General features: G+C 41.0%; 1 protein-coding gene and 1 long non-coding RNA gene across 10 annotated transcripts in view; one reads left to right on the top strand and one right to left on the bottom strand.

Moving 5' to 3' along the window:
* Positions 1-17,177, bottom strand: part of MACROD2 (mono-ADP ribosylhydrolase 2) — a 2,068,485-nt gene that overhangs the window by 95,296 nt on the left and 1,956,012 nt on the right. For all 9 annotated transcript variants that reach the window (XM_078371386.1, XM_078371387.1, XM_078371388.1 and 6 more), the window contains 2 exons: positions 5,925-5,987; positions 1,833-1,901 (listed from right to left, as the gene is read on the bottom strand). In XM_078371386.1, the coding sequence (XP_078227512.1) occupies positions 1,833-1,901; positions 5,925-5,987 (132 nt within the window). The remainder of the gene's footprint in view (positions 1-1,832; positions 1,902-5,924; positions 5,988-17,177) is intronic.
* Positions 1-17,177, top strand: part of LOC118153976 (uncharacterized) — a 209,086-nt gene that overhangs the window by 109,669 nt on the left and 82,240 nt on the right. The window lies entirely within an intron of this gene.

Raw genomic sequence — 17,177 nt, 5'->3', positions numbered from 1 at the left:
TCTTAAGAGCACTAGGATTCTTGGAACAGTGAATGAGTGTTGTCTTCACCTTAAAAGTCATCTGCTGCATTAGCCCCTAACAAGAGAGCCAGCTTGTCCTTTGAAGCCAGACATTGACTTCTCCCTTCTAGCTATGAAGTGTAAAATGGCCTCATCTTCCAAAAGAAGGCTGTTTTGTCTACATGGACAATCTATTGTTTAGTGTAGCCACCTTCATCAGTGATCTTAGCAAGATCTTCTGGATAACTTGCTGCAGCTTCTCCATACGTACTTGCCACTTCACCTGGCACATTAATGTAATGGAAACAGCTTGTTTCCTTAAACCTTGTTAAGCAGCCTCTGCTAATGTACAACTTTCCTTTTGCAGCTTTCCCACTTCTCTTAGCATTAGTAGAATTGAAGAGGGCTGGTACCTTGCTCTGGACTAGGCTGTGGCTTAGGGAATTTTACGGCTGGTTTGATCATCTGTCCAGACCATTAAAACTTTCTCCTCACTGGCAGTAAGGCTGTTTTACTTTCTTATCATTCATGTGTCCACTGGAGCAGCACTGTTAATTTCCTTCAAGAACTTTTCCTTTGCATTCACAACTCGGTACAAGAGGCCTAGATTTCAGCCTATCTCAGCTTTCAACATACTTTCCTCACTGAGTGTGATCATAGCTTTTGATTTAAAGTGTGATTTAGTATGCAACTCTTCCTATCACTTGAACACATAGAGGCCATTGTAGGTCTATTAGTTGGCCTAATTTCAATATTGTATTTTAGGGGATAGGGAGGCCCAAGAAAAGGGAGACAGACATGGTAATGGTGGGTAAGTGGAGTAGTCAGAACCACATTTACTAAGTAAGTTCACTTATATGGGCACAGCACATAACACCCCCAAACAATTATAATAGTAACATCAAAGATAACTGATCACAGATCACCACAGATAGAGTAATAGTAAAAAGGTTTGAAATATTGTGAGAATTATCAAAGTGTGACACAGAGACATGAAATGAACACAAGCTATTGGAAAAATGATCCTGAGAATTGCTTGATGCAGGGTTCCCACAAAACTTCAATTTGTAAAAAATGCAGTATTTTCAAAGCAGAGTAAAGCAAAGTGCAAGAAAACAATGTATGCCTATGTTACCTTTTCATTTGGGGACTTGCCAGTGATCCAAGAGAGCCAGAAAAGGGAGGACTATTTTGTTTTCCTTTAGATATATATTTTTCAATTCTAGCATCCCCACATCAATATCTCCACTACTTCTTCCTTCCTCAAATTGTCTCCTAGAAAACTGAGAATTTCTTTTACTTTTTTTTCTTTTCCTGGAAATACTACTTGGGTCAGCAACATTTTCTCAGAGTAACTGTCGACAGAATGGAGAATGATGTTCTTGCCAAAGATTCATTTCTAAAAATGCCTTTCAAATATTTCTTTCTTTTTTGAAAAATGGTGCTCCCTGGTTGGAGGTCCTCAAATGCCACTCTTTCAAACCTTTTCCTGATGAGTGGCTGTAAACAGCAGGACTAATTCTGGTGTTTCAGATAAACGTCTCTAAACAATTTCTCTGGTCGTTCTCTCATTTCGTAAACAGAACATTTCCAAAGGAACAAATGTAAATATTATATATATACACACACACGCACACATATATATATAATTTCTAAAGAGGCCGGATATGTAATAAAAGAGAGTAGATGGGATACTCGATTGTATTGGAAACAGAGACACTTAAGAAAACCTAGTTATATTTGACTTGCTGCTTCAATTTTCAACATAAACAAAGCCCGGATAGTCTCTTTTAAGAGTCTGCAATTTTTAGATGTAGTTAGAGGTCTCATACCTTCCTTTTTACGGTCTTCAACTGCCTCTTCTGAAGTGGGACCAGGCACAGTGACAGTGTTGACACCATCTATAAAGCAGAAATAGAAACTGCTTCAGAGTTCATCCTTCCAGAAGTCAAGCTGTGGCTTTCCCACCCTGCACCTCCCTCCACTCTCCACCGGAGAAAGCCCGAGCCTGATGCATGCTCGAATACACAGAATGCTCTTTAAAGGGGCTAGTGGTTTGGGACTTTCTTTTAGAATTACTGAAACAGAAACCTTCAGTTAAATCAGAGACCAATGGGCTACCGTCTATTTTTTGGTGAAAAATGCGATTTGTTTCTAGTCCATCTTCTGGCGTTTTGTTTTTTTTTTCCTCATCCCTCAAAGGATGGTATATATTTTTCTTGGTAACAGATTTTGAAAGAACATGTATCCTTGCAAGTTCCTACAAAGTGCTTTTAAGTGTGTATTTCTAAAGTTTGTTTCTTAGCACAGCACTTCTGCTCCATTATGCCAGGCTGTCAAACTGCAGGGAAGCAGCTCTGATGGCTGTCAGTGCAGAGGCCGGAAAGAAGGGGAGCATTTGACACAGGGCACCAGCAGCCACGAGGAGCTTTCATGTCACCCGAGAACAGAATGGGAGAATGCGGAGTAAGGACGTGAAACTTTCTTTTCCCCTCACATCACCAATTAACCAACCGCATTAGAATAGACCTCTCTCCTCAGTGTCCTCAGCCCCCGGTGACTCTAGCCATGTTTGGCCTCCAGGATAATAGCTAGCCTACTCCCATTCAAACAGCAAATCAGACAGGAAGGATTGCTAAAATCATTTGCAATGTTTAATACCTGATAACTGGAAAAGGAATACACACACACACACACATGCACACATTATGGACAAACAGTGGGCTAGAAAATATGTGATTTGTGATTTGCTTCTGAATGTGTGTTCGTTTTCATGCATGTATGAGTTATAGTTCCATGACCCTGCTACTACATAAAAAACTATATACATGTGTGTGGATATATATATAGTTTGTACACATAAATATGCTATAGTTTATATATGGCATAGAGTGTATATATATATAACATACATATATAGTATATATAGTTTTTCATGTAGTAGCAGGGTCAAGGAACTAAAGATAATTCATATATGCGTGAAAACTAACACATATTTGGAAAAAAGTCACAAATAAGGTCTTTTCTAGCCCATCTTTCTTTTGTCCATGATGCATGTACTATGACTTTCAGGTCAAGTGTCCTTTGGAACAGAACACTCTCTCACCATCTCATTATTTAGATCTCATTTTAGCTATCACTTCCTCAGAGAGTCTGTCCCAAACCCAGACCATAGAGAGTTGCCTTCTGGGCATTCCTTCTGTTTCCTTATTTCTCAGCAAGGCATGTATCACCATTGATGTTTTTATCATTTTTATTTGTTTATTGTTTGGAAACTCCACCAGAATATATTTCAAGGAAACAGGGATGCTGTTTTTATTGATTGTTGGGTGTATTCTTCAGTGCCTGGAATGGTGTCTACAATACAATGAATCCTTGATATGAATTTGTCAAATTTTTTTTGGAAGAGTATTATCTACAACTTTGATCTGATTTGATCATGCTTGAATGATCCAGTCAAAACTGCTGGATTACTGTTTTGAGATTCTGTTTTTTTACGATGTGTAAGAGGCCTGCACAGCTACATACTCAAAATTGAAGCTGGAAATTATATTGAATGAAAAGAAGATACTTTTATTTTGGAAAAATACTAGCAGGTCAAAAGAGCTTTAACGACCCATAACCACATCTTCAATTTTCTCTGGGCTCTGTTTAGGAGGCTATGAAATGAGCAGTGTGAACATAACAATGAGTGTTGACACTGGCCAGGATTATAGGTGGATTCTGCCACTGGCCTCTGCCAGCCAGTGAGCTCACTTGGCAAAGCAAGGGGAGTCACTCAGCGATGCATTAGGACTCTTCTTTACATTGAGAAGTGCCCCTATTGTGGTGATAACGCTATCAGATTCAAGGACTGGAGAAGAGGGCTGACATTCTATCACTCACAGGCAAGGTGACCTCAAATCACAAACTGCTTGTTCTCAACTGGTTAAGGGGAAGAGAATGAATAAATCAAACCCAGGAAAATGTGAGTGCATGCATAAGTGTGTGGGTGCACGTACATAGAATGATGGGAAACAATCTTTGTCGATAAGGACAGTTTGGGGCTGGGTGAGGTGGCTCATGCCTATAATCCCAGCACTTTAGGAGGTTTAAGTGGGCAGATCACTTGAGTTCAGGAGTTTGAGAGCAGCCTGGCCAACATGGTGAAACCCTGTCTCTACTAAAAAAAAAAAAAAAAAAAAAATTAGCCGGGCATGGTGGTGCGTGGCTGTAGTCCCAGCTACTCAGGAGGCTGAGGCACGAGAATCGCTTGAACACAGGAGGCGGAGGTTGCAATGAGCCGAGATTGCATGACTGCACTCCAGCCTGAGTGACAGAGCGAGACTCTGTCTCCAAAAAAAAAAGAAAAAAAGGCAGTTTGGGACAGAGCAGCGAGTGAATAAAACCTGTGAAACCTCAACAGCCCCAAACAATAAAAACAGTGACAGTTTTTCACTCATCTGCTATGGAGCATAATGTGTGGGTCAGGGGTGGGGGAGGGTTGGATAACAGCATTTTTCTGTATCAGAAATTCATTTCATTGCAAGGACTATGTTGCAGCGAAGGGCGCCGGCCGACACAGTCGCAGGTACACAAAGTCCTTGCTGCCTTGCTTCAGTGCTTTCTCTGATTGGCCTTCTTCAATTCCATCTTCCAGGTTAATAATAAAAGCTTCCAATTCCCAATAAAATCTCCAAGGTTAATGTAAGAAGTTTACAGTGAAAAACTTATCACACTACCTGGTTTAATTCCAAGAGTTTCGCCTATGGCCTAGGACGTGCTTGGCAAACGGCAGAGCCCACTATTTCAAAGATGCCCTTCCATGGAGCTCATTAGACTTGGGAGAATAACTGGGTAACTCAAGGGTACAGAGAGTTTTATTTATTAATTTATTTTGCTGGATGTGAGTAAGTGAAATGATTGTGCCAATCATTCTTTTAAAGGAAGCACACCTGAGTATAAAAATGGGTAGAAAGAGATAATAAATCACAGGTGACTTCAATCCCTTTTGAGCCTTAAGTGCTATTTGATTTGAAAATGTTCAATTTATAATCTACAGTGTGGAATCTATAAACTTTCAATGCACACATCTGTCCTTTAGTTAACAGAGGGGTTGTCAGGAAGGGTTTAGATCTTTTTTTTTTTCAGATGGAGTTTTACTGTTGTTACCCAGGCTGGAGTGCGATGGCGCGATCTCGGCTCACTGCAACCTCTGCCTCCTGGGTTCAGGCAATTCTCCTGCCTCAGCCTCCCAAGTAGCTGGGATTACAGGCATGAGCCACCGTGCCCAGCTAATTTTTTTTTTTTTTTTTGTATTTTTAGTAGAGACGGGGTTTCACCATGTTGACCAGGATGGTCTTGAGCTGTTGACCTCATGATCCACCCGCCTTGGCCTCCCAAAGTGCTGGGTTTAGATCTTACTTAGAGCTCTGGGTGTGGGGTAGTCAGGTCCATTGCACCATCTCCAACAATACGCAGAGAAATAACCTGAAGCATAGCTCTTCAAAATTTAATGCAATAGACTAGAGAACATTCTACTCACGGTGTAGGGAAAGCCTCTTTTTCATTTCCTTTAATCAGTTTTTATTTCATTTTTTCCCTTCAAGCTAAATCTACTAATTTGAGCTTGACCTAACTCAGCCAAGCTCTGGCTTGGCACTTCCAACTTCTGCCAGGCCCTCTTAGAACTTTGCCAGGTAAACTGTTACAGGGAAGAAAAATGGAATCGGTGAATGAGTTGTGAGAATGTCCCCCTCTGTCTGAAAGCACAGTCAACTCACAGTTACCGGAGATGGTGGCTTCCTGAGGGAGACCTGAATGAACACTGGAGTGAATCTGGTGAAAGGTATAAGCATTTTCAGACAATAGCACAGAGTGAAGTTTTTTTTGTTCACCTCTGCAGATGAGGCCTAGGAGACTTCTCAAAAGAAATCTGAGCCTACCTGTATCTCCGCTCTGCCCTTCCATTTCTTCCATACTGTGCTTTTCCTCTGGACCGTTCTCATCTTTCAAGAAAACCAGAGGGGAAAAAAATGCATCAAGTCAATTTTTGAAATTTCTCTTTATCGCTAATATGCAGCACTGAAATTAATTGTAATCAAGGTACCATGGCTCCCCATAAAGCCAGGCAGAGAGATGAATCAGAGGAATGGAACAGAAAAATTACCTACATAAATAGGGGCATTTATACTCATCCCTCCTCACATGATATGCTAGATGAAATGTTTAACTGTGGTAAACAAAATTCACTCTGTGGTCCCAGGAACATCTCTCTCCTCATTCCGCATTTCCCAAAATATGATACAAACTTCAACTCCAGTCCACTTTTCTCCCTTGACTTAAACAACATGAACTGTGTAAGGAATGTTGGCAAAGTTTCTTGCCCTTTATTTCTGTTTTCATATATGCTGCAAAAAAGGTGAATTTTCACTTAAATATGGCAATCTAACATATCTATGCTATAAAATATTTTGTCTTGAACGGATTATGTTGGTTGAGTTTATGCTATAGAATATAGTTATATGAAAAGTAACTGGTCAAGTGTGATGAAGGCTGTATATTTGCAACTATCTAAAACTTTCTTTTGTCTTAAAATAGCTACTGTATCCGTGGATTTATCTGTTGAAATAATAAACTTTTTAAAGGTTAAGTATAGGCATGGTTTTATAACTCAATCCTGGGAGGATCTCCAAATTGCTTTTGGTTTGGAAAATGAAGCAAATAAAAATGATGAATTTGTACAAAGACATAAGAACAAAGTATAAAACTTGTAGTTAAGTATAGAAAATAGAAGCAGAAGTTACCAACCTATACTCATGTGGGTTAAACAAATACTTTGTCTCTGAAGGAATGGAGTCCCTCCCTTCTCTTTAAGTTCCGACTGGCCCTGAAACTTCTTTAGACCAATGGAATATGGTGGAAGTGATATTCTGGGACTTCTTAGCTACCCTCCGAGAACTGGCAGCTTCCACTTTCTCCCTCTGGGAAGCCAGCCCTCATGCTGTAAAGAAGCTGAAGATGGCCTTCCAAATGGAGGGAGCCATACAGAAATAGAGAGAAGGGATGTGTGGGGAGCACAAAGGGCCAGACTTATGAGCCAAGCCTTCTTGAACCTTTCCAACCAGCCAGCTGCTAACTAAATGCAGCTGAGAGATGACCTCAGCCAGTGTCACAGGAGCAGAAGAGACACCCAGCTGAGCCCTTTAAAAATTCCTGACCCATAAGTGGGCCTGAATCACGTAATGTTGTTTTGCTTGAGTGCTTTGACCTGCCATCTCCTCCTCCTACCAAATCTTAATTCCAAGGCAAAAGAATCCTCCCAAGAGGAGGCCACCAGTAGCAGAGCTGAAGCAAGAACCTCAGAAACAGTGGGGAAGCATTTCACTGCAGCTCTGGAAGACGACCTATTGAAGAAAGTTTCAGATGGGGAAACATTTAGATTTGATCTAAATGGGGAAAAAAGTTTATGACAGAAGGACAGAAAAGGAAAAAAGAATGACATTCTGAGGTTGGCGAAGAATGTAGTCAATAAATAAATATATGTACAGGATCCCCTGTGTTGGCTTAGCCCTGTGCCATTTGTGATGGCGGGCACAATATAACTACTTCTTTTGTTTTTTGTTTTTTTATAGACACAGAGTGTTGTCCAGGCTGGAGTACAGTGGCATGTTTGTAGCTCACTGCAGCCTTGAACTCCTGGACTCAAGCAATCCTCCCACCTCAGCCTCCTAAGCAGCTAGGCCTAAAAGGCACATGCCACCAGGCCTGACTAATTCTTTATTTTTTTGGAGAGACAGGATCTTGCTTTGTTGCCTAGGCTGGTCTTCAACTCCTGGCCTTGAGCAATCCTCCCACCTCAGCCTCCCAAAGTGCTGGGATCATAGGCATAAGACACCACACCTGGCCTGAATATGAGACCCTGGGGTGGCTCTGTACGCCACTTAAATTCAGTGTTCTAAATGGCATGTTTACAAGTACCATACGATTATCTGACATTTTCCCTGTTCTGGTTCTCCATGAAGAAAACAGCATTGGCCTTTGTTCTAGGGAGGAAATAGTCACTTCCACTGTTCTTGCTGTCTTAACAAGCCCAAGTTGGTGCAGGGGCATGTGCGAAAAACTTAGCCAATATCTGTCCCTTTGGACTCAGAGTCACCAAATGGACTCAGAGTCAAGCAGGAAAAATCTGCCAGCTTCTCTGTCTCCCTCAACAGACAGACCTTTTAACAATTTCACAATAGCCCCGACGTCTGCAGGTGACAAGCTTCCTTTAAAATGAGTTTGGTTACCACATGTTCTACAGAGTAGGGGTAGGGAGATTTCTTATGAAGAGAGGAAGATAAGAAGGGAAAGAAAAGCAGCAGCAATTAAATTACAGAAATGAAAGGAATTGGTTCTAATAGTTGTAATGCATATAAAGGAAATTCATGGTCAGATCCTGAAATGCAGCATTCTAATAATAACAACCAGTCTGGCAGTTTACCTTGTCCATTGCTTCTGGGTTTTTACCCTTAGTTCCCTTGTGGGCCATCCCACTCCCTAGGACAGACATCTGAGTGGCATGCTTTTGTTTTCTACTTTGAGTCTCAGTGGCACAGTTTTCTATTTGCAGTATTTCTGCCCTTGGGAAGCAAACTCAAGAAACACTTGGCGCATTTATCACAGAGTGGATGCTTTCTAGAAGAATGCTGGATTTGCCATTCCAGTGACATGCCCTCAGATAAAAAGGTCCAGGTATATTGCTTTCATCAATTTCCAAGACAGTGCATCCTCAAATCCAGCAGGGGGAACCAATGTAGAAGGCTTTTTCCCCAAGCCCAGCATATGCATTCTTGGCCAATTAGATTAGCATTCATTTCATTCTGTTAGAAGGACATTTTGGCTGGTTTAGAACTTTCCATCCATTATAAATGCTGCAAATGGGTGAGTTCTTAGTGAAGCAGGGGACTTCCACTGGTAGAAAAAGCAAGGCGCATTAACACAGTCCCCATAAGTTTTTGATAAGGACAAGCTTTCTTTTTATCAGTCTTGTCTGTCTAGCTGTCTTCACAGGAAGCACATAAACAATAAACAGTTAAGCAGAGGGGTATGTAAACCTGAGGTTTTAGAAGAGATTTTAAAGGGGTTACAATAAAGGTGAAGACATATAGGGAAGTGTGAGGCTATTTTGTTAGCTTAAATAATGTCACACAGAAGCTACATTTTCTTAGTTAATATATCTTTAAGATCACATATTTACTTCAGATGATAAATTTCCATAGCGTTCATGTTGAGTGTGATATAACACTTTACTTTCCCATGCTGAAAAAGCACAGTAACCTGTGAAAATTCTACTGGTTGTGTCCTAATTTCTCCCATATTAGTACTCTGCCTCCTACTCTTTCAACCAATATTTGTCGAGCATGTTCTGTTTGCAAGAACATTTCAGAAATTTTATAGAAATAAAATAAAAGGCTCCTGCTGAAAAGTGACTATGCTAAGAAAGCAATCCATGTTGAATCCTACATGCGAGAATTCTGCAAGGGCAAACTCAGCAACATGAGCACGGATTGCTATCCTGATATTTGTAGTTCCTTTTGTGAACTCTACGTGGTGATAGGAAGATGAAGGAGAGTAAGTCTGAATAAATCCATAGCTATACTGGGGAACCGATCTAATGTGTAATTTCAGCTGGTATACTGTTGTCTTTTCTTCTAAAGATCTACAGATTTCTGGACACAGACAGACTATAGACAATTCAAAACCAGCACTTTGCAGATTAGATTAGTGGTCCCAATTCTTCAGTCCCCTATAATAAGATTATATATATCAGTGTCCTCCCACTGTGAGCAGAGAATGTTTCCACCCCATTGATTTTGGGCTTGACCATGGGACTTGATTTAGCTAATGAAATGCTAGTGGAGAGAATGTGAGTAAAGGGTGTACATGTGCTGCATAAATGGATTGGTTGCTTGTGTTCCTGACATCTGCCATGACAAGAAGATGCCTCTGTAGCTCCTGGCTTAAGGAGGATGAGGGATCCATGGAGCAAAGCTTGAACCCAAGTCACCGTCTGGAACCAAGCCCAGGCAACTCACAGCTCACAGTAGAACAACCCCGCTGAGCCCAGCCTATATAAAATGACTGAAGCACAGTCATTTTAAAAACCTGTGATCATGAAAATAAATACTTTTGTTGTAGGGAACTGCATTTTGGGGTGATTTATTGCACAGCATTATTATGGCAATAGTTGATTAAGACATAGGTATGTTTATTTTTCTCAGCTCAGGAAGGCTTGAAGTTAACTTAAAAAAAATCAGCACTCAGCTGGGCACGGTGACTCACGCCTATAATTTTAGCACTTTGGAAGGCTGAGGCAGGCAGATCATGAGGTCAGGAGTTTGAGAGTAGCTGGCCAACTTGGTGAAACCTTGTCTCTACTAAAAATACAAAAATTAGCTGGGCGTGGTGGTGCGCACCTATAATCCCAGCTACTCAGGAGGCTGAGGCAGGAGAATTGCTTGAACCTGAGAGTCAGACGTTACAGTGAGCCAAGATCATGCCATTGCACTCCCAGCCTGAGCAACAGAGCGAGACTCTGTCTCAAACAAAAATAAATAAATAAAACAAAAAACACTCTTATAAAAAATCCAGTCTTTAATTTTGTAGTTCCCCATCTACATTTTCATCTCATATGTTCCAAAATTCTCTAGAAGGTGCACATTTGAAAAGTAAAATTAGCTGACATAACAGAGGAATGCTCTTGAAGAGTCTGCACTGTCATCAATAGAATGATGTTTATGTTTAACTATAGAGCTATGTGAGCGACAGAATAATATTAGTTAATGCCAGCTAACACTTACTGAATATTGCATATGTTCCACTCAGTGTCTAAATGCTTTGCAAAGGTTATCAAACTTCATTTTCATAACAACTGCATGAGGCAGGTATTACTATCTGCATTTCATGGATGAGACAACTGAGACACAGGGGTGTTAAGATTCCACAGCTAGCATGTGATGGGAGCAGGGGACAGTCTCAACCCAGTCTTAGCTGATGTTGGGGCTCACTATTTCCTACTTGGAAATGCAACTATTTGTTGTCTGGGTAAGATACTTAAATTATGAAGCAGCAAAAATGTGGGAAATGATGATCTCATCTGGATTAATTAAATTGACACTGAACACAACAAATATTGAGAATAAAACCCCTCTGGCACTCTATCAGGTGAGTACAATGCTACAACTCTAAACTTTTGTGATTAGTGCTAAAGGTATTTTTATTCTGGAATAATTTTAAGCAACAGAAAGTTGCAAGAACCGGGCAAGAATTTTTTTTTTTCCTGAACCATTTGAGAGTAAGTTGTAGACATAATCACTTCCTAATCATGCCCATCAGCCTTGACAACTTTAGTATATATTTTCTACAAATAAGGACATTCTTTTTCATAACCACAGTACAACCATCAAGATCAGAAGATTAACATAGATGACATTCGGCCGGGCGTGGTGGCTCAGGCCTGTAATCCCAGCACTTTGGGAGGCCGAGGCGGGTGGATCACGAGGTCAAGAGATTGAGACCATCCTGGTCAACATAGTGAAACCCCATCTCTACTAAAAAAATACAAAAAATTAGCTGGGCATGGTGGCGCGTGCCTGTAATCCCAGTTACTCAGGAGGCTGAGGCAGGAGAATTGCCTGAACCCAGGAGGCGGAGGTTGCGGTGAGCCGAGATCGCGCCATTGCACTCCAGCCTGGGTAACAAGAGCGAAACTCCGTCTCAAAAAAAAAAAAAAAAAAAAAACAAACATAGATGACATTCCTTCTGTCAAAGCTACAAATCACATTTGTGTTTTGCCAATTTTTCAAGAATATCCTAATAGCAATCTAGGATCATACAGCATTCAGTTGTTGTGTCTCTTTAGTTCACATGAGTCTGGGACACAGAAGCACATCTGACCCTGTCCAAACTCTGTGGCCCCTCACCACCGTCCTCCCTCCAATGCAAACACCTACTTTTCTCAGTCCTACTTAATGGCTTTAGGAAGAAACGGAAGGAGGGAAGGTTAGTTCCAAAGCTTTACAGATTTTGTTCTGGAGGTGTCACTACTGATTGATCTATTTTAATAGCTTACTTACTCTTAGAAAAGTTTTCGAATTGGCTGCCTCATTATTTTAATGAAAAGCCTCATGTGCATCGTTTAGTGCAGATAAAAAGGTGAGTAGTCTCCACCTAGCAGGAGTCATAGCTGCCGCTTCCTAGAGGTGTCTCCTTTGCACCAGGCCTTTACATGCTCATGCAATCATGCCCCTCACACATGTAACCACGAATGCTGCAACCTTCCTCCGTTTTTGCAGATGAAGAAATCAAGGTTGTGAGAGATCAAAGTCACTTCCCGGAAGTCACACAGTTCATGGCAGAGCTGAGATTTAAGCTCAGGTCCAGATCATGCCAAATCCTGGAGTCTTTCTTTCTTGCCCTGCAGATTCCTGAGACCTCCGCTCACCTGCAAGAGCTAAGCCATAAGCCCTCTGCAGAGAGATGTCCCTTGTTTCTCTGGTGTCCTTGGCACCTAGCACCCACGTAAGTGCCTTATCTGTTAAGGGCTCCATAAATATATGCCAAGGGATTAAGAGGGAAATTTTCCCCCAAAGCAGTAATTATTTTTTTCCTTGAATCATATTTCAGTTCCCTATGCAGATGAGGTATGATATTGATCTCAGCTTCTGCTTGAATGTCATTAAATTGTGGATTTGTTTAAACATTTCATGTGTCTTTGATCTCAACTAATGGTTCCCAAAAATCAAATGGCGAAGTGTAGGGAGCACAAGTATTAACAGATCCCTCTGTTTTCACCAGTGCTAGTTGGGGCCATTCTCCATCCCCTCTCTCCTGGGAGGTGGCAATGGCTTCCCGATGTGTTTTGCTGCTTCAGTTCTTGTTCTCAACACCCGTTCTCAGCCTAGAAGCTGGTTGGTTTTAAAGTGTGAGGCAGCTCATACCACTCCCCTGCTTGAATGTGCTGATGGCAGCAAGACCCTGCATGATGGAGACCCTTGTTTCTCTGCCTCCATTCATTCTCTGCTAGTCTCCTGCTTGCTCAGTTGCTGCAGCCATGCTGGCCTCTGTGCTGTTCCTCCAGCACACTGGAGTCTCTTCTCCCCAGGCCTTTGCATTGCCTGACCCCTCTGCCTGGAGTGCTTTCTCTCCAGCCCCTTTAAGTTACTGCTTAAATGTCCCCTTTCAGTGAGATCTGTGCTGAACCTTCCATTTAAAATTGTATCATCTCCCCAGCGTCACACATTCCATCCTTATCCCCATCAACTTTTTCTCTTTGGTTCTCCAATTGTCCATCATCTTCTAATATATCATTTCCTCTAATTCAGGTAGGTATCATGTTCATTACTTATGTGTTTCTGCCCCTCCTTGAATGTAAGCTCCACCGAGGCAAGGTTCTTTTGTCTGCTTTGTTACCCAGTGTTCCCTAAGTACCTGGCAGGTGTTCAATCAATATTTTCCAGATAATGAAATATGCTCTTACCTTACCTGGCCTTGCCTGGATAGTTCACAAATTAATCAGGAAAAAGAGGTCAGTTATCTTCTATTCCAAGATCTTTTGGTTACTTATGAAGCATGAGGTCCACATGTCATTTAGAACAGAATTTTTTAAGGATGGTGACCCCGACATAAGGTCTCAGGAGCTCATGATAACACACCCATTGCCATTTGTCTCCTTACTAGAGAAGGAATCGCTTCCCCAGGTGGGGGCAGATTTTATATGGAACTTGTCACAATATCGTTCTCTAGATTAATGACTTAGAGCATTCCCGGAAGGTGGTGTGGCATGTGTAGCCAGTTAGGGGAAATGCTGGGCAGTGCTCCCCTGGCTGCCAGTTCTACCCAAAATAAACTCAAATAGTACTGCATCCATGCCTCATTAACAGAGGGGGTGTAAGACTCATGGGTATGTCTTCAACCATTAGGACAGACAAGACAACTGTGTCAGCCCTATCTATAAGTGTGGCTCAAAGCAGCATTGCCCATGTAGAAGGAAGAGGAAAAACGGAACCTGTAATTTTCTAAGCCTTTGTGTCTGTTAAGGGGGACTTCAGTGTAACATGTGTTCAAAGAGCGGAAATGCATGGGACAGTGGGTTTCAATGTGTTTTGTGTGATGATAAGCAGAGAGTCAAGCGCTCAGTAAGGAGCTCGACAAATTACAGTGGAAGGACTGAATTTTGTAGCATTTTCAACATTGAAAGTACGACCCAGGCTTACCAAAACTTGCCATGGCATATCTTGGTATAAAAATAGCACAAAGCAATGCACCAGAGAGTGATTTTCAATACCACACATACCCTCTTAATAGATAACATATGGTTCTCCCATATGGCATGTTAATACAAATACTTTTACTCTGATACCATTAGGTTTTAATCTGAGGATTTCCAAGTACTTTATAAACACTATTCATTAATGTGGGCTTCCCTGGATAAGTTGCAGTGCCTTGCAGAGATATAAAGCATCCTGTACACAGTCAATAACTATTAAGGAATGATAATAAGAAATATATTTATGTGACTGTTTCTTAAAAGTAACTAACAAATGAGAATTAAGTAACATTCCCAATGTCTTCCAATGACTTCATGGTACAACTGAGGTTAGAAATCAACTTATCCTAACACAGTTATTCTATGCTTGTGAATTGACAATAAATTATGCCAGTTCTCTGATATGCACAAAACCCGGTATCCACTCTATAACTTGGAAAATAATGGCCAAAATGCGGTTAGCATAATAGCATTACAATGGGATTTCCTTGTTCTCTCCCTTTCTTTCTCTGTGATAAAACAGCAACTGCATTTTTCCATTAAACCCTAAGGTTAAATTTTCTTCTAAAAACTACATTTCTCTGTATTATCATTTACGTTCCTGAATCTAGATAACCAGTGTGCCTACACATTTGTTTAAAACAGGCACACACTGTGCTCTGTGCAGATGTTAAATACAGAACTGGCAAGATGAAACATTTTCTTTTTTTTGCTGAAGAATGGAAAATATATAAAGATGTTCTTTAAATAGAATAATCATCCCATGAATAAATTTGAAAGCTGTTATATAGTTTGTCATCAGTTAGTGTTTGTAGAGTACCTACAAAGTTCAAGATGCTGGAGAGAGAGGAAATTAGGGTATTCAGAAGACAGAAGCCTTTCCCTTTAGGAACTGACAAAAGACAGAGGAATGGAAAGGTTTCATGCGACGTATCTGCCTGCATAAAGTGAAACTGAGGCTAGAAATGATTATCCAGAAAAATATACAAAATGTTGTTTCCTATATGTAGATATGGACAAATGTTGGGTACTTCTGGTGGATAAAATGAGTAAGTGCTTCAATTCTTCCCTTGGCATTGTCCAAATGGCTCTTCCGGAAGTCACTGAGTGAAGACATAAATGTGCGAGTGTAAGTGTCTGTCTGGTGCAACTCCCACAGGGAAAGTCTTCTGCTGTCTGAAGCCTAATTTATTTCCTCTCCGAAGTATAATTCAATACACATACATCAGAGGTTGTGGACAGCCCCATAATATCATGGGAAGCAAAAACCAATTTTGTATTTCTACCTCTTTCTTCTTTTAAAATACTTGTTCCTTCCGTGTTGAGACATGCTATTTTAAGTAGTAAAAATAAAACTTTTAAGATACTGATTTGGAATTTTGAAGTCCAGGATGAAACCAATACATGGGTTTCCCATGATTCTATGAACTTTTTCTAAAAATGTGCTTTTGCCCTCAAAATGATCCCATAGATGATAAAATTCAACAACTACCCCAAAGCTGACTGACAAGTATAAAAACAAGAAGGACGTCTACGTGTATTTTATCTCTCTTTAGAAATTACAGATTTCCAGTAATGACTTTGTTTAGCCAAATGTTTTGCTAATAGCTATTTGACATTGTACCAGAATAAATTTCAACATATTCTCTTTATTTCATATGAAATTATTTTGCAAGTAGAGAAACCACACACCTTTAGGCAGAAAGACCAAATGTTTTTTTGTGTGTGGAATTTTAGGCACAGGAAGCTGTTGTCTAAGATGTGCTTTACTTCTAAGAGAGTAACTTGGAAATTACTCTATCTGGAGTGCTGGTCCTCAAACTTCACTGTGCATCAGAGGCCTTGGAGGGCTTGTTAAAACACAAACAGCTGGGTTCTGGTTCAGTGGCGATGGGGCAGGGCCTGAGCACCGCATTTCAATGAATTCCCGGTGATGCTGCTAAGAGTGTGGGCCCTACTCTTTGAGAATGATTGGTGATATGGTTTGGCTGTGCCTCCACCTGAATCTCAACTTGAATTGTATCTCCCAGAATTCCCACGGGTTGTGGGAGGGACCCAGGGGGAGGTAATTGAATGCTGGGGGCAGTCTTTCCCGTGCTGTTCTCGTGATAGTGAATAAGTCTCACCAGATCGGATGGGTTTATCAGGGGTTTCTACTTTTGCGTCTTCCTCATTTTCTCTTGCCACCGCCGTGTAAGAAGAGTCTTACACCTCCTGCCGTGAGTCTGAGGCCTCCCCAGCCAAGTGGAACTGTAAGTCCAATTAAACCTTTTTTTGTTCCCAGTTTCGGGTATGTCTTTTTTCTTTTTGAGACGGAGTCTTGCTCTGTCTCCCAGGTTTGAGTGCAAGGGCGTGATCTCGGCTCACTACAACCTCCACCTCCCGGGTTCAAGCGATTTTCCTGCCTCAGTCTCCTGAGTAGCTGGGATTACAGGTGTTTGCCACCCTGCCTGGCTAATTTTTGTATTTTTAGTAGAGACAAGGTTTCACCATATTGGTCAGGCTGGTTTCAAAGTCCTGACCGCATGATCCGCCTGCCTCGGCCTCCCAAAACGCTGGGATTACAGGCGTGAGCCACCGCACTCGGCCTTGGGTATGTCTTTATCAGCAGTGTGAAAACAGACTAATACCATTGGTCCAGGCTCTAGAGTATTAATAGGTGAGAGTGGGAAGTATGCATTTATTTTTGTTAATTACATATGGATATGAAAAGCCCACTTTATTACTGCATTGTTCATTGTCCAAATTCTGAATCTCTGTAGCCATGAACTGAATAATCCCTTAAGACTATACTGATACTTGTTAGACAAAAATAGACTTTTCATAAAATCGAGGTATAGAATTTTCCTTTTCACTAAAAGTTCACTGAAGATGATAGTTTAATCAT

Source organism: Callithrix jacchus, chromosome 5, assembly GCF_049354715.1.
Source record: "Callithrix jacchus isolate 240 chromosome 5, calJac240_pri, whole genome shotgun sequence".
NCBI lineage: Eukaryota > Metazoa > Chordata > Mammalia > Primates > Cebidae > Callithrix > Callithrix jacchus.
This window is presented reverse-complemented; position numbering and strand designations above follow the sequence as displayed.